At 43.7% G+C, this 24,169-nt stretch overlaps 1 protein-coding gene across 3 annotated transcripts in view; it reads left to right on the forward strand.

The window, feature by feature from the left end:
* Nucleotides 1–15,114, forward strand: part of MFHAS1 (malignant fibrous histiocytoma amplified sequence 1) — a 109,033-nt gene extending 93,919 nt beyond the window's left edge. For 2 of the 3 annotated variants that reach the window (XR_004185734.1, XM_031669357.1), the window contains 2 exons: nt 1,607–1,733; nt 12,433–15,114. Coding sequence is in view for 1 of the 3 variants with exons in the window: in XM_031669357.1 (XP_031525217.1) it covers nt 1,607–1,733; nt 12,433–12,466 (161 nt within the window). In the remaining 2 variants the exon portion in view is untranslated. Of the gene's footprint in view, nt 1–1,606; nt 1,734–8,409; nt 8,522–12,432 lie in introns of all 3 variants that reach the window. The other variant, XR_004185733.1, reaches the window with a different exon arrangement.
* The last annotated feature ends 9,055 nt before the right edge of the window (nt 15,115–24,169 follow it).

Raw genomic sequence — 24,169 nt, forward strand, 5'->3', positions numbered from 1 at the left:
ACTGCTGTTCTTTGGAGTCTCTAGAATTTCTTTTTTTCTTTTTCTTTTCTTTCTTTCTTTTTTTGAGACAGATTCTCACTCTGTCACCCAGGCTGAAATGCAGTGGCACAACCTCGGCTCACTGCAACCTCCGCCTCCCAGGTTGAAGCGATTCACCTGCCTCAGCCTCCTGAGTAGCTGGGACTACAGGCACCTGCCATCAACGCCTGGCTAATTTTTGTATTTTTAGTAGAGATGGGGTTTCACCATATTGGCCAGGCTGGTCTCGAATTCCTGACCTTGTGATCCACCTGCCTCGGCCTCCCAAAGTTCTGGGATTACAGGCATGAGCCATTGCGCCCAGCCTGGAGTCTCTAGAATTTCAAGTCAGCAGTAGAAGTGGTTGGTGCATAGAGTTGAAGTTTTAATTGCAGTAGTGTCTTTCCCCAGTTGGCGTACATTTCACATCCTTGATTTGGTTAATTGACTTTCTAGAAGCCAGACATGGTGGCTCACACTTGTCATCCCAGCACTTTGAGAGGCTGAGGTGGGAGGATTGCTTGAGGCTAGAAGTTTGAGACCAGCCTGGGAAACATATCGAGACTCCCGTCTCTACAAAAATAAAGGAAAAGATTAACATTTAGCCACATGTAGTGCTGCATACCTGTGGTCCCAGCTACTCAGGAGTCTGAGGTGGGAGGATCACTGAGCCTGGGAGATTGAGGCTGCAGTGAGCTATGATTAATCCACTGCACTTCAGCCTGGGTGACAAAGCAAGACCATGTCTCAAAAACAACAACAAAAAATTTAGTTCCTGTGTTTAAGTAGGGCAGTTTGAATAATAACGTGTCCCATCTTCAGCCAGGAGCTGTTTCTTGAGTACTCTCTGAGAAAAGGCACAGTGCCCTGGGTATGTGGATGAGAGAATGGAAGTCATCACTGCTTTTAGAGATTTAGTGATCTAGTTGAAGAGAGATTACATCCAGGGCATGCAGAGTAATAGCCTTCCTTTAGGTACTGTGGTGATCCATTAGGTTAATTATGTGTCTAGATAGTGTTGTGTTGGTGCATCCACTTCACACATACCTATCAGGGCAGTCCCCTTGCCCGGAGGAGGCTGGGCTCATCTTAGGCTGTTTGCCTTTTTAACACCTTTGGTCTGCTGTGTTTCCAGATCATTTATACAGGGCTTTGTTGAATGGTTGCTGTGGTCTGCTTGAGTCCCATCTGCCCCAAATCCTAATTATGAACACCTCCTTGGCAGCCCTTGCTTCAGTGGGCTCTGGGGACTCTGGCTCAGCCGGTGACATCTAGATAAAGATCCCTGGAGTCAGTCTGTTAGAAGGAAGGTGAGCAGAGCAGTGACAGATGCTGTCTTTGTCTAGTGTGGGCCTTCCTGCCATGACCACGAGAATTTTCTCCATGGTGACGCAGAGGAGAATGTAGGTGTTGGAGCCGGCGCCCAGGCAATTCTGCTGTTCTTGGTTGCACATTTGTTCTCAGACCCTTTGCTGCTTCACCTCTGCCCTTCTCCCCCTGCTCCCATCCCCAAGCAGTGCTTTCTTTGTAAAGTGAGCCCATTTTTAGGGCACATCTCCGTAACACATTTTTCTCTCTCCTCCTGCAGGGGAGTTGCTGAGTCAGCCCAGACCAGAAGGAGTGGCAGAGATCATTTGCCCCAAGAACGGCAGCGAGCGAGTGAATGTTGCCTTGGTTTACCCACCCACGCCGACTGTGATCAGCCCCTGTTCCAAGTGAGTTCCCAAAGTCCCTCTGGCCCCCGGACCCGGCTCCTGATCCCGGCCCCATAGATATGACAACAAAAATCCAGGTTAAACTGCATCTGCACAAACCTTGCAAAGTCCTCCTGAACAGACATAATTCTTCTGGGTAACATCAGCATCATGACTTATGCAGCAAAACAGGAACTTTTATTTCCTCTTTTTTGTGATTTTTTTTTTTCATAAAGTCAGAACATTTTTTTAACAGCCTTTTTGAGATGTCATTCACATAACACAGTTCACTTACCTAAGTGTACAGTTCATTGGTTTTTAGTTTATTTGCAGGTATATGCAACCAAAAAGAAAATTTTTTTTTTTTGAGACAGAGTTTCACTCTGTTGCCCAAGCAGGAGTACAGTGGCGTGATCTCGGCTCACTGCAAGCTCCGCCTCCCGGGTTCATGCCATTCTCCTGCCTCAGTCTCCCGAGTAGCTGGGACTACAGATGCCCGCCGCCACACCCAGCTAATTTTTTTGTATTTTTAGTAGAGATGGGGTTTCACCGTGTTAGCCAGGATGATCTTGATCTCCTGACCTCGTGATCCGTCCGTCTTGGCCTCCCAAAGTGCTGGGGTTACAAAAGAACATATTTTTTTGATGGGCAGTCTTACTTAACTCTGTCATTGCAGAATTAAGTTGCCTCTCACATCCAAAAACAGTGCAGGCCCATTCCATGAGCACAGCCTGCAGAAAGTCAGTAATAGATTATTTTTTGTTGCATGGTTCTGATTTTTGAGTCAGTCATTGAAAATCAAGGGCTGTGCAGTTTGCCACCACCTTGCCCCCAAATGGGCTTGAAGACAGAGAATGTACACGTGCAAAGTACATTTTGGATAGAACATTAGGTTACTATTCTAGATAACACTCATCCTGTTTGTTTGGGTTTTGTGTATGTGTTTTTTTGTTTTGTTTTGCTTGTATTAAGAACCAAATAGGCCACTTTTAAGCTGAGATGAGATGCCTGTTTACCTCAGATCCTGAAAAGCAGCAGCCACAATATTCTCGGGTGAGGTCTCATTATCTGTGTGATGTCAGCACCATGATTTCTCTAGTACAGTATTCACATCCATGCAGCAAACTCGACTTTTTCTTCCTAGCTGGCCACATGGAATTTTTTAATGAAAAAATTATATATGAATCTAAGCCTTTTTTTTAGGGAGGTCAGAAAGTGTGCCTTTGGGAATTGTGACCTGTCATCTCCTCTTGGGAAACTTGCTGTCCAGCCGCATTCCAGGCAGTGTGACAGGTGTCCGTGGCTCGCCCCTCACATGGCAGCTGCCCTGTCTTTGGTGTGCTCCCTGCAAAGCGAGGGTTCCCAGTGGCATTCTCATTCATTAGCTGCTGCAGTAGAAGTAGGAGGCACCCGGCTCAGTGCCCCGTTTCTCCAAACTGGGAAACTCATTACATAGAACATCCTTAATCTATCCTTGCTGGAAAATATCACTGAACACCCAAGGGAAACTCTTATCTAATGCCCTTGTGTTCAGAGTACTATTTAACTATCATGTGCGTAGTTTAATTTATCACTGACCCTGAGACATTGTGAATCTTGAAGTGCTTCTTAAATATTAAAATAGGACTACAGAGTAACTATTATTAGGTTGGTGCAAAAGTAATTGTGAAATTACTTTTAACCAGAATAACCAGAATAATCCCCTGTCCTGAACATATCAAACAACAGAAATTTTATTGTTTTTTTTTTAATTTCTTTGAAATTGTACACATTGGTCCCTTTCTTTCAGATACACCTGGGTGAGGATGGATAAGGGGATATTATGTGTTTTCTTTTTCTTCTCTCTCTCTCTTTTTTTTTTTTTTTAATACCCCGTAAGTTCTTAAAGCTCAAGGAGATATTACAGAACCAGCAAGGTATGAAACAGAGGAAACAAAAATTAAATATACTTTGCATTGGCGTAAACTTTCCAGAGCCATGAGAGACATGAACCTATTGTTTTGCCATAGCCACATGCCGTCGCATAGGTGCAGTACCACATGCCGTCGCATAGGTGCAATAGAGGTAGGAGTTAAAATATCCATTTGTACGAGAAACCTTCCCGGCACCGAGCCAGCTTTATCAGTGCTTTCCCGTGGGCTTCTTGTACTGCCACAGAAAGACCACATTTATACCAACCTGAAACAAATGTTAGCAGCTTCTCTCTCAACAGCGTATCGAACCCGAACGAACAAGCAGCCTTAAAGGCTTGGATAAGCTGCGGTACGTGGCGGCAGACATCTAGATGCTGAGGGAGCCTCTTTAGGGATGAACCACTTTTGACCTAGCGATCAGAATCATTTTATTTTGAAATAGGTTAAAAAAGAAAGTCTCATGAAATGGATGACAGCTTTGCAATATAATTCTCAACTCTAAATGAAGGAATATTCTCCACATAGGAAAGTTTCATATTCCTGGCAAGACGTTTCTTGGACATTACCATATTTTACTGCAGCCGCAAGGGGTAAATGATCTCTTGTGTGACTTTATAGGAAAGCACACGTAGATGTGAAGCCTGTGCTCAAGCTGCCCAGTGTTCCCCCACCTTCGCAGCCTTAAGCACCCACAGTTTACATCCATGAACACAAAACAAAAACAAAACCATGTGGGGGCCGGAACAGCCTCTGGGGAAGGTCCCATTCATGGGTGGATGACAGTGGATTGGAAGCCGGAGATTTGGGGTGATCCATGAGGATAGCTGGCAAAGAAGGTAGTTAAGTCAACACAGCTTGGGCCTGAACCCGAGACTTGGGGTCTCAGCAGGCACTAGACATTGGAAGTCCGGGGCTATTGCACTGGCTTTCAACTCCAGCCAAAGTAACTTAAGCAGGTCACCATAGAGGTCAGGCTTTTTTTTTTTTTTTTTTTTTTTTTTTTGACAAAGGGTCTCATTCTGTCACCCAGGCTGGAGTGCAGTGGTGCAATCTCAGCTCATGGCAACCTCCACCTCCAGGGTCCAAGTGATTCTTCTGCCTCAGCCTCCTGAGTAGCTAGGACTATAGGCACACGCCACTACATCTGGCTAATTTTTTGTATTTTTTTGGTAGAGACGGGGTTTCACCATGTTGGCTGGGCTGGTCTCGAACTCCTAACCTCAAGTGATCCACCTGCCTCAGCCTCCCAAAATGCTGGGATGACAGGCATGAGCCACCATGCCTGGCCAAGATCAGACTTTCTTAATCAGACATGTTAAGTTAGAATTTCTCAGGGAAGGGACCAGGCATGGGTCATTAAAAAACAAAAGAAGCCACCCAGATGAGTCTCTAACATGTGTACACAACTTTCTGATGGCTCAGTTTTCCAGTCCATGCCTCTAAGGGTGGGCTCCCTGGCCAGTGGGGCCTTAAGACTGCTCTGTGGTCAATACCTGCTCTGCAGCCCAAAGGCAAAACTGTCCATGCTGTCAGCTCTCAGCCTCAGCACAGTCCCTGCCACTCTCAGATAAGGTGAACATATCACTTACTGTTCAAATCACGAGAGGATTGAGAGTGATGGGACGGCTGTCAGTCATCATGCCGGGATGATGGGTGCCCACCAGAAGGCTCCTAGGTACACCAGAGTAATCACCCTAGGTGATTGCTGGCTGGTGTGGGGCTTAGGTGGCTGATCTAGATCTTATGATGGTTTTTAAAAAGACATTCCAAGCTCTTCTTTGACTGGTTTACCCCTCTCCTTTATTGGTCAAATCAGAGACTTGTCATTTTACTGCCTATCTTTGACTAATGGTGCCACAATGCTTTCTTTATAAAGAAGAAACCATAGATGACTGTTACCTGATTGGCCTTTTTAAATGAATTCCAAGCTTTTCTATTTCTAATTTTTAAAAATTTCTAGATGTTTTATTCCCCCATGGGGAGCGACAGAGAATAAGGAGTAGGTAGTGATTTTTTTTTTTTTTTTAAGAACATGATTTACTCTTGTAACTTGTCTCAGTGGATTGGTGGTTGAGGTCTCCACCAGCATTTCATTGGGAAGAGGTTTCAGGAACAGGATGAAATGCCTCGCCTTCTGCACCTCCCTCTCCAGGGAGAAATAGGAGCTGAGTGGCTTCTTGTCCCCTTTGCTGATTATCAGATAGAAATGTGAGTAATTTCCATATCTTGAGTTGATTTTCAAGGATATCTGCATTTAAGATGAGGTGAACATTCACCTAGTAGCAGATTTGCCTGGGTTGCTCTGAAAAATTCTGACCTTCTCCAGGATACCGATTGTGACAGATACATTTTTAAAAGCTTTATTGATGTATAATTTCCATACCAGAAAACTCGCCCGTGCAATGATTACTGATGTATTTACAGAGTTGTACTTATACAACCATCACCACAATCTAATTTTAGAACGTTTTCTTCACCCCAAAAAGAAATCTCCTGCCTATTTTCAGTTAACTTGTGTCTTATCCAACACCTAGTTCATGCAGTCAGTAAGTTTTTTTTGTTTTGTTTTGTTTTTTGAGATGAAGTCTCACTCTGTAGCCCAGGCTGGAGTGCAGTGGCATGATCTCGGCTCACCACAACCTCCACCTCCTGGGTTCGAGCAATTCTCTTGCCTCAGCCTCCAGAGTATCTGGGATTACAGGCACGCGCCACTGCACCTGGCTAATTTTTTATTTTTTGTATTCTTAGTATGAGACGGGGTTTCACCATGTTGGCCAGGCTGGTCTTGAACTCCCGACCTCAGGTAATACACCCGCCTTGGCCTCCCAAAGTGCTAGGATCACAGGCGTGAGCCACACACCCGGCCAATAAATATTTTTAGTGTCACTTTCAGGAATGGTTTTGCTGGCTGGTGTGTTAGTATGAAGCAGATTTCTCAGTTTTTTGTTTGCTTTTTGCTTTGTTTTGTTTTTGTTTTGTTTTGTTTTGTTTTGAGACAGAGTCTCACTCCTTCACCCAGGCTGGAGTACAGTGGCGTGATCTCGGCTCACTGCAACCTCTGCCCCCTGGGTTCAAGTGATTCTCCTGTTAGCCCCCGAGTAGCTGGGACTACAGGCGCATGCCACCATGCCCAACTAATTTTTGTATTTTTAGTAGAGACGGGGTTTCACCATGTTAGCCAGGATGGTCTCGATCTCCTGACCTCGTGATCCGCCCGCCACAGCCTCCCAAAGTGCTGGGATTACAGGCATGAGCCATTGCATCCCGCCAATTTCTGAGTTTTAAAGAGGTTCTCATAAACACGTTATCCTTGGCACAGTTCAGTCTAAAGACAGTGGCTTGTCTTGCTCCTCCCACTGCCAGCCCCCTATTTCCTGGATGGTGGAGAGGAGCTGGAGCTGCTTGGAGAGCTCCTCCTTTAGACCTTCTTCATGGCAGCCTAATTAGACCCTAGATATTTCAGGGGTACTGAGCCTTGACATTAGGAGTCAAAACAGAGGGCAAACATATACTTCCGGTGGGCAAGGTAGGAAGCAAGTAGAACGCATAATCTTCTAAAGCTTTTATTCATGAATTCCTGTCTCTGTCCAGCTACTCTTCAGGGTGAGACCGAATATTCCAGTTCCCAGGGAGTGTTAGCTTCTCTGGACAAATGACAGCTTGCTGGTTGCGTTTCATTCACAGGGATCCTACAGAATGCTTCTCTTTCTCCTTCCAAAGAGCTTTAGAGCAACTCCCTCCTCCACCAAACTGAAGACTCTTCGATAACCTGCCAGATTACCCAGTTTATCTACTGATTTTTGTGTAAAAGACCAAGAAAATTCAACAGGTCATCGTACGACAATGTTTTACCTTGAGGCATTACTGGAATGCGACCCACATTCTGACATGTGGTTTCTTAATGGACTGACCCTTGAATGTACGGGAAGTGGGCATGTGTCACTCTCGTTTCCTGATGGTTGACGTTTCTCCTGCAGCGATACCGTATCTGTCTGTGCTCCGATATGTGGGGAGTGGTGGGAGTTCTGAGACTGAAGAAGGAAGTTGATTCTGATTTTGGCTGATCATGTATTATAGAATTACCAAAAAAAAAAAAATAAAGGTGGGGGTGGTTTGAAAATTGTTGAGCTAAGCTTTCTCCTTTTTTAGGAAGTACTAATAATAATAGAGGGGAAGGCTGAGTTATTGCATTTCAAAATTCCCTTTTAAAATCTTGGATTATTGCCTATATACTGTAGAGTTCCCATTCAAGCAAGATCCCCACTAAATTCCAGTTACTTGCTGTTTGTAACTATTCTCAAAAGTACCGTGATGACTTTGCACGGGAATTTCGGCAGTAACATCGTTTTGACATAAAGACATTTAAGACCAGTTCCAGTTGCCTTTCATAAAAAGCAGGATGAAGTTTGTAGCCTTTATATCACGAAATAAACAGGCCATGTATGTCTACTAGCACACAAATTAGTATGAACTTGATAAAAGATTTTTAAAAAGCAATGGCCTGAGATGAATTAGGCTTCGTCACAATGGAGAATTTTTCACTGACCGCAGAATTTTAAAATACAGAGGGTGAGGAAGGGATGGTGTTTGATAAGAAAAGGCCGCTTGTGGACGTTGCCTGTGGGGCATTTCACATTGATTTGCATTGATTTGTTTTGTTCTATGCAAGGAGTGAGACAGCTCTTTGCCTTGCTCTTTTAACAAGCTGGGAGGAATTGTGTTTCTTTAATTATTTAGTCTCCCATCAGCCACATTGATACTGGAATTTTTCCCTCTCTGCTTAGGTATCTTCATACTTTCTTGGAAAATTAAGTGGAAAAGATAGTGCTTCTTTTCCTTATGCCATCATTTATTACTGTACCCAAACTGTGACTTTAGGAGCACCAATTTTTAAGGGTAAGTCTCCGTGAAGCAGAGAGAATTTCTTAAATAGGTAAGGCCCTCTTGAGGACTCAGAGAGATTAGAGGGGATATGGGGGTGTTGGGATGAAGAGATTTTGGAGAGCAGGAATCCTAGACAAACCTTATACTTCTCTAGAATCAAGTTGCTAATGGGAATTAGGAAGAAGGGAACTGCTTGATTCTTTTGCTTAATTTACTATGATATTGCATAGACAGTGATCTTAGATCCTTGTTCAAAAAAGGAAGTCATTTTTAAAAAATTTTACTATTATGCAGAAATAAAACATCAGGTGGGTCCACATCTTCAGGAACTACACAGGGAAGTACCGGGATGGTCACACGGAGGGAGAGGAAGGGACTGGGGGCATGAGGGGAAGAATGGGCAAGACCGGGTAGGCAGGTCTAGGACAGGCTCATCTGAATAATCTCAGTGGCCCTGGGGCAGAGGGGTTGCCTTAGTTGTCTGGCACCTGGCTCAGGGGCAGGTGGATGGTGGCCTACAGAGTGAGAGCCAGTAAAGGAGGTGTTCTGGGTGTGGGTTCAGGATTGGTTGGTTTGTATTTGAAGAGTGTACTCCGGGCAAGTTGTTTTACCATCTCTAGGAATTGGCTAATCCTGGGAGAGACAGTCCCTCCAGAGTCTGCAAGGCCCAGGATAGGAAAGCACCAGAATACAGAAAATAAAAGACATAGTTAATACAGCACGCCATGGCTTCAGTTTCAGCCTAAGCATCTCAGTACCTTGAGTCATAAGTTCTTTGTTGCATCCTGAAAGGGCAGATTTCGATTCCCTAACCTGGGAGGACTCGGGGGCTGGGCGCCCCCCAGGCTGGCCCCTCCCTTCAACTCCAGACCTGTTTCCAGTGTCTCACCTGGCATCATCCCTGGATGTCCTGTAGGCTTCACAGGTGTGCAGCTGAATTTATTGCCTTCCTCCCCCAAAGTTCTTCCTCAATCTGTGACCTGTCTTTGGCAACGGCTAGCTTTGCACCATCGGCCCCAAGCTAGGAGTCCGTGAGCCTCAATGCTTTCCTCTGCTTTGTCCCCTGTGTGTAGTAATTCTCCAACACCTTTTATCCCATCCCATCGGTGTCCTGACATGAATGAATTTGACCCATATCTTCAGCTCCAGCCTCGGGCTTCTTTCTAGGGCCTGACCCCGCCCCCCCCAGCCACCACTTCCCCCATCTCTGCCAAGGTTCCTGTGACTGAGTCTCAGCTGGCTGCCTGCTCTCTTATCTTTTTGTCCTTCAAACCAACATTAATTATCTTTTAACATCAGACCCCATCATGTCTCTCCCTCTTCAAAAGCCTTGGATGGCTTCCTGGTGATAACAGGCTCAAGTTCAAACCTCCTGGCCGTGGCTCACAAGGCCCTGCACAATCAGACCCCAGGCACTCTGCCAACACACAGGACACTTCCTTTCTGTGGGAGGTCAACCATGGTGGGCCCTGGCTACCTCTCAGTCCCCTGGCTGGCTGCTGCCCTTCTCTCCTACCAGTGAAGGCCCATTGGTTGCTGAGGCCAAGGTCATAGGTCAGCTCCTCCGGGAAGCCGCCGCTAATCATCCTCACTGTAACCAGTCACTCTGTTCTTCACGTTTCCTCAATACTTTTTTGTTTGTTTGTTTCAGACAGAGTCTCAGTCTGTCACCCAGGCTGTGGTGTAGTAGCACAATCTTGGTTCACTGCAACCTCCGCCTCCCGGGTTCAAGTGATTATCCTGCCTCAGCTCCCCGAGTAGCTGGGACTACAGGCATGCACCACCACACCTGGCTCATTTTTGCATTTTTAGTAGAGACAGGGTTTTGCCATCTTGGCCAGGCTGATCTCAAACTCTTGATCTCAGTTGATCGTCTGCCTCAGTCTTCCAAACACTGGGATTACAGGCATGAGCTGCTGCACCTGGCTCTCCTCAATACTTTTTATATACCTCTTTTGGTAATAATCTCATAGTATCTTGGCTACTTTTTACCTGTGGCTTTTTCATCACATCTGACCCATCCGTTCAACAGATCTTTGTTGAGTAATTGTCCTCTAGTAGGCATTGGGCCGGGTGTTGAGGATACATAAAGCACTAAATCAGATCCTGCCCTCCAGAACCTAATAGCCTCTTTGGAGAAGATGAGAATCAAAGCCATAATCAGACAAACTTGTCAGAGTCTAATTATAATTGAAACATGGTACCTGCCATGATAGGTGTATGAATAGAGTCCCATAAGCACAGGGAAGAAGGAACTCTACCAGGAAGAAAGAGAAAAAGTTCTAGGAAGTCGTATTTGAGGTGGGTCTTGAAGGAGGACGACAAGTTTATGGAGATAGAGAGGTGGGGAGAAACAAAGAAGGCTGGTGATTTTGATGGTGGTTTTCTCTAGGTCCCAAATGTGGAAAAAGGCATAGATGTGAAACAATTTTCAAGCTGGTTGAACAGTGGGATATTCCGTCTAGGTGCCCTTGATTAGGTATTCTTGTGTTTCTCAGTCTTACGTCTGGGCCGGGGAGCACACTGTCTGCATTTCCGAAGGTCTGTTAGATTCAGTGGGAAAATGTTTATGTAGCACATCTCTACGTGAACCCAAAACTCATACCACCAAAGTTAGCTGCTGGGTTGAAACGTGTGTTTTTACACTGCCGTCCTTACAGTTAGGTTGATTATATTATTGGTTGAATTTGAGGCAGTTTTCAAAACCCTGTCTTCTGGGAGTTTACTATATGAATAGGCATTAAAAAAATTCTCGTGGCAGAGTGCCGTAGAAATGTGAAATTCTTCCCTAGGGCTCCAAATATCCAACTTCTCTTTTAGCTTTGGAGTCAGATCACCCTAGTGAAAGGCCTGGCTCTGCCACTCGCTAGTATGCACCCTTGGGGAAGTTATTTCACCTTTTGGAACCTTAGTTCCCTTCTTAGTAAGATGCTGATAAGACGGAGCTTACATGGTGGGATTGTCAGGAGTTCAAGATATATAATGCGCTAGAGTGAACAACCTAACTCCTGGCATGTAGTTAGTAAATGAGAGGTTTTTGTTTTTCTTTGTTTGTTTGTTTTGGTGATGTCATTATTAAGAACGAGCCCATGGCTGAATCTTGTAGGGACTGGAGAAGTGTTTAGGCAGATGCTGAATTATCAGTGTCCATGAAATCACTGTCTCTTCTAACGAGAGATGGGGGATTGGGGGAAACGAATCGTAACTCCTTTTTCCTTTCCTTTCAATGTCTTTGTATATTTTATTAAAAGTTGCTTAAAAAACACACACACACACTTTACAAAACATTCCATCACGTGTCATTGTAGGGAAGCAAAAATGAGAAAAACACTTGATATTTTTCCTCTAACCATTTTACTGGAACTGAATGCTGCTTTGTTTATTTGCTGAGGCTGCAGTAGTCTCTTCATTCTATATTGATCAGACTCCAGATTTTCGTGGACAACTTAACATATAACATTTTAAGTAAAATCATGCATTTTAGGTGGACAGACATCTCACTTTTTAGTATATATTCCTTCTCCTAGAGGATTATTTGGTGTGTGTCTATGTGTGACTGTGCGTGTTTATTGAAAAGAAACAGTTCCGTGGTTAGAGTTTTGGGTTGTTAATTAGAGGTCTAGTTAAGCTATAAAATTACAGTGGAATAAGTGGTGACAGCCAATTAGTACAGTTCCCTCTTTATAGCTGAACTGAGCTTAACACACTAACAGAAATGTTTGGCAAATAGACTGCTAAAATGACTCTTTCCTTTGTGGGGACATTAGTTGCCTGACATTTACATATTTATAATGAGTCCTAGAAGTAGAAATGAAAATATGTGAGAAAATAGATTTCTATCATCACTTCCTTTTCTTATTGAGGGTAGCATTGTCCAGTACCTTTTTGTCATCTCTGTGCTTTCTTCTTGTTCACCCATACAGGAAGAACGTTGGTGAAAAGCACAGAAACCAGTGATGTTTGTGGCTGTGGAATTTCCATGGAGAAAAGAGAGCATCTGAACACCTGGACCATTTTTTGCACCTGGCAGACCCTCTGCACTCCCCCCAGCGTGTTCTGTGAACTTGAGTGACAACGTGTGCTTGCAGGATGCCTTTTGGAAGATTGGGGAAGAGGTGGGGAGGGGGTGGGGGGGAAGCATGGGCGAGAAGATGGAGCAAATGTTTTACAACCTGAACCTCAGAACTGTGATCCTCCAAGGAGCGTGCTACTTGAAGAAAAGAAAAAAAAAAAAAAAAAGTCGAATGGCTTCTCAGGGATTTTGTTTTCCGTGCACATATAAGCCATAGTTACAGTACAGGTGGCAGTATTTAGAGCACTCAGATTTCAGTTCTGTTAAATGTGAAAGAGGGATCGACTGACGTTCATTGCTGTTCCATAACTAGTGTAAAATATGTATATGTTTATCTTTATTTTTATAATATGCAAATACATTTAAATTTATACAGTTTGAAGCTTCTAGCGTTAGTTCACACTGGGTGCAATATTCTGCATGAGAACTGTGCCAAGATGGGGCTGATTTCTTATTTTAGTATAAGACTTTTTTGTTTTTTCTTTATTCTTTAATCCTCCTCAGCTTAAAAAAAAAAAAAAAACTGTGTTAGCCCATGGATTAAGTGTTGGTTCATAGAGATTGCCAGTAATCAGAAAGAACCTTAAATGTGCATTTAAGACCGTGTCCCTTCCCTTCTTTTCAATAAAGGTCCTGCCTATATAAATGATCGGGCACGCTGGTGGGAAATCCTTGCTTTCCACACGTTATTAGTGCCGGGCAGAGATGGGGCACACTCAGGGGCCAAAGAGGACAAAAAGTCCATGCAAAACTTGAGTCTTTTAATGGCTTAAGATAATCAGGAGTCAGTTCTGAATCTTACAAAGTGCTCTGCCTAATAAGTACCTTACTTAGCAGAGCACTTTGCAAACATATTACTTATTAGCAGAGCTCTTTGCAGACCTTTCACATCTGGCTGTCAGACCTTAAGGTTGTGAATTTAGACTCCAGTTATGCTCACTGGAGAGCATAATCCCACATGGGTTATTTATAAATACAGAACCTCTGATTGGACAGTCTCCTGCCAAGAACTAGTAAAACCCTCGTTTTAAAATCTTCACGAGGTAAAACTTAAAAAGCAAACCAAACAAATTGCTCTCCATTCTCCTTTTAATTGGGCCAAACAGCATATGCTACAGTAGTAACACGTTTTTCGGAGAGTGTAAAAAACTCTGTTTACATTTGCCTCCTCCGTGGGTTGATTGAAAATGTATAAAACTGACTGCTTCTCGCCAGCGTCAGACAAAAAGAGTGAGTTGCTGGTACTCACTACTCTTTTACTTCTTTCGTAAAGTATTGACTCTTGGAAGGCCACAGGCTCAACATGTTTTTTAAAAGAAATAACGAGCAAGCGGCTGCCCTGCTAGAAATCACACACCGATTTTTGTAGAATATTTTGTGCCCCAGGCGTTAATGTCACTGACTCCAGAACCTGCAGTTCAGAGAATGATTTATTGTGATCATAAAAATCAAACGGGATCAGACTATGTTTGCATTTTTTTAGTACTTGAATAGGACACCTGAAGTTTGAGAGTTTGTTTTCTTTTAGAACACAGTCACACGATCAATCTGGTGAATCCTTTTGTCACAGTTCTCGTGTGTGTGTGCGCGTCTGTGTGTGCGTGTGCATGTGTGTAAAACTGAATGGTAACATGTTATTGCTTTTTGGACCACTGAATAGTTGGGCAGTAAGAGTTTTTTAATTGGCATGAGACAGTTCCTCAACTGTCCAATTAACCAACTTTGACCCGTCTTTAGAAAAAGACTTATTTGTATGATTTTGGGCTAACTCCCGAGGGACCATATTGAATGACGAAAATGCTCCTTTTGGTGACACACCCTGCAAAGTATTTGCTGTTATGAACATAAACGCCCACCTTCATAATATCTAATATTTTTGACAAGTGATGTTTTGTGCTGTCATCTGAACCCTAGAGAAGCAGTGTCAGAAGAAACCTTGGTGTCACACGTGTCTTAGCAAAAGGGTTACCATGATAGAGGGTCATGTGACCAAAAGATGCTCCAGAGAAGCTTGCGAATTTGTTTCAGGGTGGGAGGAGGGTTGGAGATAGAAAAATCACTCTGCTCTACAGGACTCTTCAGCTGTCTATGCAAGAAATTCTGTTTTCTCTTTCAACACCTGGAAAGACACAGCAGCCCACCGAGGCGACAGGCCATTCACTAAGCACAAGAGGAATGTTTTCTAAGCAAGGCGTCCCTTGCCTCTCAAACAAATGCCCTCCAAGTTTGTTAGGGTTTCTATTCCTGCAACTTGTGGTATCAAAACCACTTCCAGGAATTGTAAAGCACTGCCAAAATAAATGTTTTTCCCCCTTCTAAGAAAAAAAAAAAATAGTGCTCATATTTGACACTTGTGTATTGGACTCTCTTTTGAATGAATAAAAAGGAAAGGGTTTGGTGTAATTCCTGATGGGGTGTGTGTGGTTTTTCATGCCATGATTTGTGAATTGTAATTGTGGTTTCCCATTTCGTTGTCGTAACTGGGCAGAAAAAAAAAAAAAAAAAATCAATAAAAATACAAAGAAATGGTTAAGCAGTTGTATTCCCAGAGCTTCATTATTTCTGATTTTGTTCATTTTGTTTTACTTTTAATTCTGTCAGTTAAGGAATGACTGTTTTATAGTTTTAGTTCTTAGTGGTACTGTTGGAGCTGTGGGAGGTGGGTGGTGGTAGCTCTCATCTGTTTGGTAATTGGTCCCCGAAAGAGTCCCTGTTTTAAAACTGCCTCTGTTTTAAGGCTGAGGATATAACTCTTGAATATCCGCTCTCTTAAATCAGTTTCTTTTTTTTTTTTTTTTCCAATGATTCACTATATTCCTAAGTCACAGCTGTTAAATTTATGGTAGGTTTGGAAGTTCCCCTGATTTTTCTTTCAAAGGCTCTTAGCAGAAGTCCTACCACCACCTGCTACATATTGCCCCAGGGTGCCCTATTTGCAAACTGGAAGAGCAGGCCCCTCAGGTACCCGTCAGAGGATTTAGTCCTCCATATTGTTTAAAAGGCAAAGAGAAGGAAGGACCAAGGCCAGGGTGTTAACAGCAGTGAATCCATAACAGGTCTACAGCAACCTCAATTCTTGCCTTGTCAGAAGAAAGAATTCAACCGAGGGGCACAAGACAGCGGGAGAGACCGAGGCAAGTTTTAGGGCAGGAGGGAAAGTTTATTAAAAAGCTTTAGAACAGGAACGAAAGGAAGTACACTTGGAAGAGGGCCAAGCAGGCGGCCTGAGAGATCAGGTGCAGAGTCTGACCTTTGACCTGGGGTTTTATACGTTGGCATTTTTCCGAGGCCTCCCCTGATTCTTCCCCTGGGGTGGGCTGTCCACATGTGCAGTTGCCTGCCAGCGCTTGGGAGGGGACGCATGCGCAGTGTGTCACTGGAGTTGTGCGCATGCTCACCTGAGGTTTTCTTCCCTTACTAGTTGAAGGTATAGGACCTAGAAGGTCCTATACCAGTTAAGCGCCGCCATTTTGCTTCTTAATGCGCATGCTTGAGCCCACTCACCCAGCTCCTGACCACTTATCTGAAAGCAGCTGATCACCAGTTTTAGGTGTTTTCTGTGTATTGGGAGCCTGCCTTTCCCTGGCACTGGCTGTAACCAATTATTATTTTAGAAACACAGTGTAACAACCACCTGACCTTCTCACCTGATGGTTGCTGGGGGTGTTTCTTCTGCCCTGCTCATGTCTGTCTGGCTACCTACTGTAACAAGAGGAGCCCTGCCCTGAAGACAGACCAATACAGGGAAGAAGGGATTGCCTCAGACCGGGAGGGCCTCGCTGCAAGACTCCTGACAAGGCAGGTAGAGCCGTGGGGTGCGAGAATTCAAAGCCCCTTCTGCCAACAGTACAGAGGAAACCATGAGGCAGTTAGAATTTCCAAAAGAGAAGTGTCACAAGAGGTGCATCCCACGTGGAAGAGGTGTGGCTCTACGGCTGCATCCAGCAACCCCAAGCACTCACTCTATGCCACTGCCTCCCTCCTCCTGGTGAAGGTCGTGCAATTAGCACACATCAATTTGGGCTTTCACAAAAAAAAACTCTACCTTTCTATAATAATTTTCCTACAAATCACCTTAATTCTGACATTCATGGCCACAGAACTAATTATATTCTATATTTTATTTGAAACCACCCTCATCCCTACCCTAATTATCATCACTAAATGAGGCAATCAAGCAGAACGTCTCAACGCAAGCACATACTTCCTATTTTACACTCTAACCGGCTCTCTACCCCTACTCATTATACTAATCTACACCTACAATAGCACAGGCTCATTGAATATCACGCTACTAACACTCACAGACCATAAACTAACAACCACCTGATCTCACAACCTTACTTGACTAGCGTGCATAATAGCCTTTATGACAAAAATACCCCTATATGGCCTACACTTGTGACTCCCTAAGGCTCATGTCGAAGCCCACATTGCAGGATCAATAGTCCTTGCCGCAGTACTCCTAAAACTAGGTGGCTATGGCATAATACGACTCACTTCTATCCTTAATCCTTTAACAGAGTTCATAGCCTACCCATTCCTCATACTATCTCTATGGGGCATAATCACAACAAGCTCAATCTGTCTTTGACAAACAGACCTGAAATCGCTCATCGCATACTCTTCCGTAAGCCATATAGCCCTAGTAATCGTAGCCTCCCTCATCCAAACCCTCTGAAGCTTCTCCGGTGCAACTATCCTTATAGTTGCCCACGGATTCACCTCCTCCATATATTTCTGCCTAGCTAACTCAAACTATGAACGTACCCACAGCCGCATCATACTACTATCCCGAGGACTTCAAACCCTACTCCCATTAATAACCTTTTGATGGCTCATAGCAAACCTTACTAATCTTGCCATACCCCCTACTATTAACCTACTCGGTGAGCTCTTTGTAGTCGCAGCTTCATTTTCTTGGTCTCATATTACTATCATTCTAACAGGACTCAATATACTAATTACAGCCCTCTACTCTCTCCACATGTTCGTCACAATGCAACGAGGGACACTCACACACCATATAATCAACATAAAACCCTCCTTCACACGAGAAAACACATTAATATTTATACATCTTGCCCCAGCCATTCTTCTATCCCTCAATCCTAGTGCCATCCTAGGGCTTACTCCCTGTAAATATAGTTTAATCAAAACATTAGATTGTGAGTCTAACTATAGAAGCCTACCACTTCTTATTTACCGAGAAAACCTGCAAGGACTGCTAACCCATGCTCCCGTACTTAAAATTACGGCTTTCTCAACTTTTAAAGGATGACAGCTATCCATTGGTCTTAGGAGCCAAAAACACTGGTGCAACTCCAAATAAAAGTAATAATCATGTGCACCTCTATTATGATAACAACCCTCGCCTCCCTAACTCTCCCAATTTTTGCCACCCTCATTAGCCCTAACAAAAAACACTCATATCCAAACTATGTAAAGACAACTATACTATATGCCTTTATTACTAGTCTTCTTCCAACAACCCTATATATTTTCTTAAACCAAGAAACAACCATCTGAAGCTGACATTGAATAACAACCCAAACATTAGATCTAACACTAAGCTTTAAACTAGACTACTTTTCCATAATATTTATTCCAGTCGCACTATTCATCACCTGATCCATTATAGAATTCTCACTATGATACATAAACTCAGACCCAAACATCAATCAATTCTTCAAATATCTCCTCATTTTTCTAGCTGCCATACTAATTCTAGTTACTGCCAACAACCTTTTCCAACTCTTCATCGGTTGGGAAGGTGTAGGAATTATATCCTTCCTCCTAATTAGCTGATGACACGCTCGAGCGGACGCCAACACAGCAGCCATCCAAGCAGTCCTATACCACCGTATTGGCGACATTGGTCTTATCCTAGCTATGACATGATTCCTCCTGCATTACAACTCATGAGACTTTCAACATGATTCCTCCTACATTACAACTCATGAGACTTTCAACAAATATTAGCCCTAAACTCCAACTCAAACCTCCTTCCACTAATAGGCCTTCTCCTAGCAGCAACAGGAAAATCAGCCCAATTTGGCCTTCACCCCTGACTACCCTCTGCCATAGAAGGCCCAACTCCAGTCTCAGCTCTACTTCACTCCAGCACCATAGTTGTTGCCGGGGTATTCCTACTTATTCGCTTTCACCCTTTAATAGAAAACAACACATTAATCCAAAACCTCACACTATGTCTGGGAGCCACCACTACCCTGTTCATAGCCATCTGCGCCCTCACACAAAACGATATCAAAAAAATCATGGCCTTCTCCACCTCAAGTCAACTAGGCCTGATAATAGTCACCATTGGTATTAACCAACCATACCTAGCATTCCTACACATCTGCACCCATGCCTTCTTCAAAGCTATACTTTTTATGTGCTCCGGATCCATTATTCATAACCTAAACAACGAACAAGACATTCGAAAAATAGGAGGTCTGTTTAAAACACTACCCCTCACCTCAACTTCCCTAGTTATTGGCAACCTAGCACTCACAGGAATGCCTTTCCTCACAGGCTTCTACTCCAAAGATCTCATTATCGAAGCCACAAATACGTCGTATACCAACGCCTGAGCCCTATTTATTACTCTCATCGCCACCTCCCTAACAAGCGCCTACAGTACTCGAACCATTCTCCTTACCCTAACAGGACAACCCCGCTTCCCAGCCCTAACAAACATCAACGAAAACAACCCCGCCCTACTAAACCCAATTAAACGCCTCACAATAGGCAGTAGAATCACGGGATTCCCTATCACCAGTAATATCCCCCCTACCTCACTCCCCCAACCAACAATACCCTTCTATCTCAAACTCTCAGCCCTATGCGCAACCACCCTAGGCTTCCTAACAGCCCTAGACCTCGCCCTTATAGCCAACAAACTAAAAGTAAAAAATCCATCACAAATATTCAAATTCTCCAACATATTAGGATATTTTCCCACCACTGTCCATCGTATGGCCTCCTATCAAATCTACTTAGAAGTCAAAACTTAGCCCTCCTCTTATTAGACTCAACATGGCTAGAAAAATCTATACCCAAAATAATCTCACAAACACATATTACGGCTTCCACAGCTGGAACCACCCAGAAAGGCATAATCAAACTCTACTTCCTCTCTTTCCTCATCCCCCTTATCCTAACCCTACTTTTAATAATATAGCCTGTTACCCCAGGTAATCTCAATCATAATATATACACCAACAAACAACGTCCAACCAGCAACCACCACTAACCAACGCCCATAATCATACAAGGCACCCGCACCAATACAGTCACCTCGAATTAACCCCGACCCCTCCCCCTCAAAAATCACCCAGTTACCCATATTATTAAAATTAACCACCACCACTACTTCATCCAAACTTAAAACCCATAAAACCAACCCTACCTCCATCATTAATCCTACCAAAAGACCCCCTAGAACCTCAAGCCCTGAGCCCCATGTCTCAGGATACTCTTCAATGGCCATTGCTGTAGTATAACCAAAGACAACTATCATACCCCCCAGATAAACTAAAAATATCATTAAACCTATGTAAGCCCCCCCATAATTTAAAATAATTACACAACCAATTACACCACTAATAATCAACGCTAAACCCCCATAAATGGGAGAGGGCTTAGAAGAAAAACCCACAAACCCCATAACCAATAATACACTTCATGTGAATAAAACCTACGTCATTGCTTCCATATGGACTCCAACCATAACCAATGATACGAAAAACCATCGTTGTATTTCAACTACAAAAGCGCCAAATGACCCCAATACGCAAATCCAACCCTATCATAAAAATAATCAACCACTCCCTCATTGATCTACCTACCCCATCCAACATTTCCATGTGATGAAATTTCAGCTCACTTCTTGCAACTTGCCTAATTCTACAAATTATCACAGGCCAATTCTTAGCAATACACTACTCACCAGACACCTCCTCTGCTTTCTCCTCAATCGCACATATCACCCGAGATGTAAATTACGGCTGAACCATCCGCTATCTCCACGCTAACGGCGCCTCCATACTCTTCATCTGCCTCTTCCTACACGTAGGCCGAGGCCTCTATTATGGCTCATACCTTCTCCTAGAAACCTGAAACATTGGCATTATACTTCTACTCATAACTATAGCAACAGCCTTCATGGGCTACGTACTCCCATGAGGCCAAATATCATTCTGGGGGGCAACAGTAATCACAAACCTACTTTCAGCAGTACCATACATCGGAACCAACCTTGTTCAATGAGTCTGAGGTGGGTACGCCATTGACAACCCTACTCTGATACGATTCTCCACCCTACACTTCATCCTACCATTCATCATCGTCGCTCTCACAACCGTACATTTACTATTCCTACATGAAACAGGGTCGAATAACCCCTGTGGAATCTCCTCTGACTCAGACAAAATCACCTTTCACCCCTACTACACAATTAAAGATATTCTAGGCCTAGTCCTCCTCCCCTTTACCCTAACAATACTAACATTATTTTCACCCGACCTCCTAAGCGACCCAGTTAACTATACCCCAGCCAACCCACTAAACACCCCTCCACATATTAAACCAGAATGATACTTCCTATTCACATACACAATTCTACGATCTATCCCCAACAAGTTGGGAGGCGTACTAGCACTTTTCCTATCAATTCTCATTCTAGCAATTATCCCCATACTCCACAAATCTAAACAACAAAGCATAATATTCCGCCCACTCAGCCAATTCCTATTCTGATTCCTAATCACAATTCTACTAACCCTTACCTGAGTTGGAAGCCAACCAGTAATACAACCTTTCATCATTATTGGCCAAATAGCATCTACAATATACTTTATCACAATCCTAATCTTAATACCACTGGCCTCCCTAATCGAGAACAACCTGCTCAAATGAACCTGCCCTCGTAGTATAAATTTAATACACTGGCCTTGTAAACCAGAAATGGAATACTCTCCCCAGGGCAATCAGAAAGAAAGTACTTAACTCTACTACCAACACCCAAAACCGGCGTTCTAACTTAAACTACTTTCTGTATTTTATGTTGTACAAACCTCACAGCACAACTTTAGTATTAACCTATCTTTAATGTCACTATGTAATTCGTGCATTACTGCTAGCCAACACGTATAATATATAGTACTACACATGCTTGACTGTACATAGTACATATTCTTACATATTTACCCAACTTTCCTGAAAAACATGCTTACAAGCAACGACTCTAATGAACACCCCAACAGTAGTACATGACACATCTCTCCAAAGTTCATGCATTACCCCTACACATACCAACAGAACCAGCTCTACATTAATCGTACATAGTACATTACATCGTTCACTGGACATAGCACATACTTCCCGAAAAGTCCTCCTCACCACGGATGCCCCCCCTCACTTAGGAGTCCCTTGTTCACCATCCTCCGTGAAATCAATATCCCGCTCAGGAATGCTACTCTCCTCGCTCCGGGCCCATAACTTGTGGGGGTAGCTATAAATTGAATTGTATCCGGCATCTGGTTCTTACCTCAGGGCCATAACAACTAAGATCGCCCACACGTTCCCCTTAAATAAGACATCTCGATGGATCACGGGTCTATCACCCTATTAACCAGTCACGGGAGCTCTCCATGCATTTGGTATCTTTTATCTCTGGTCCGCACGCAACCCCATCGCAGAATGCTGACTCCCACCACATCCCGTCCTGCCGCGCCTGCCTTTGATTCCTAGTCCATGCCATTATTAATCGCACCTACGTTCAATATTCTAGCCCCCCGCGGCCATCAGCAAGGTGTTATTTAATTCATGCTTGTAGGACATACCAATAACCAACTCCACAACCCTCCCCACCACGCCACAAAACCGCAATAAAAATTCCATCAAACCCCCCCACCCCCATCTCTGACCTTCACCTAAAACCCACTTTTGCCAAACCCCAAAAACAAAAGCCTCAATTTGCCCAGCCAGAGCTCGTATTTTCATCTTTTAGGTATGCATGACTTCAACTGCCATCCCCTCAACTAATATAAATTTACTTCACCAAACACTCTTGGCACCAACTCACGACCCCTCCCCCCGCCCACTACCAAATCCATACCCCCACCACAACCCCAAAGAAATCACCCCACAATCACACCCACATCCCCGTTTATGTAGCTTAAACCTACCTAAAGCAAGACACTGAAAATGCCTAGATGGGCTTGCACACCCCATAAACAAATAGGTTTGGTCCTGGCCTTTCTATTGACTCTTAGCAAGATTACACATGCAAGTATCCCCGCTCTGGTGAAGACGCCCTCCAAATCACCATGACCAAGAGGAGCAAGTATCAAGCACGCACACGCAGCTCAAAACACTTTGCCTAGCCACACCCGCACGGGAGACAGCAGTGACAAATCTTTAGCAATAAACGAAAGTTTAACTAAGCTATGCTATATTAAGGGTTGGTTAATTTCGTGCCAGCCACCGTGGTCATACAATTAACCCTAGCCAACAGAGATCGGCGTAGAGGGTGTTTTAGATCTGATACAATAAAGCTAAACTCCATCTAAACTGTAAAACCCTAGCTGATGTAAAATAAACTACGAAAGTGGCTTTATAATTTCTGAACACACAACAGCCAAGGCCCAAACTGGGATTAGATACCCCACTATGCTTAGCCTTAAACCTCAGTAGTTAAAACAACAAAACTACCCGCCAGAATACTACAAGCAACAGCTTAAAACTCAAAGGACTTGGCGGTGCTTCACATCCCCCTAGAGGAGCCTGTTCTGTAATCGATAAACCCCGATCCACCCCACCCTCTCTTGCTCAGTCTATATACCGCCATCTTCAGCAAACCCTGATGAAGGTTACGAAGTGAGCGCAAATGCCCTCTCCCGCAAAAACGTTAGGTCAAGGTGTAACCTATGAGACGGTAAAAAATGGGCTACATTTTCTACCTCAGAAAACCCCACGATAGCTCTTATGAAACCTAAGAGCCCAAGGAGGATTTAGCAGTAAATTAAGAATAGAGTGCTTAATTGAACTAGGCCATAAAGCACGCACACACCGCCCGTCACTCCCCTCAAATATACTTAAGGAACATCTTAACTAAACACCCTAATATTTATATAGAGGGGATAAGTCGTAACACGGTAAGTGTACTGGAAGGTGCACTTGGATAAATCAAGGTATAGCTTAACATAAAGCATCTGGCTTACACCCAGAAGATCTCAACACCACTTGACGACCTTGAGCTAACACTAGCTCTAAGCATAATCAACAATAACATCAGACCTATATGTACACCAAACCATTCACCTACATAAAGTATAGGCGATAGAAATTTTAACCTGGCGCTATAGATACAGTACCGTAAGGGAAAGATAGAAAACCACCCAAGCACAAAATAGCAAGGGTTAACCCCTGTACCTTTTGCATAATGAATTAGCTAGGAATAATTTCACAAAGAGAACTAAAGCCAAATTCCCCGAAACCAGACGAGCTACCCAAAAACAGCTAAAAGAGCGCACCCGTCTATGTGGCAAAATAGTGGGAAGATTTCTGGGTAGAGGTGATAA

This window comes from Papio anubis, chromosome 8, assembly GCF_008728515.1.
Source record: "Papio anubis isolate 15944 chromosome 8, Panubis1.0, whole genome shotgun sequence".
Classification (NCBI taxonomy): Eukaryota; Metazoa; Chordata; class Mammalia; order Primates; family Cercopithecidae; genus Papio; species Papio anubis.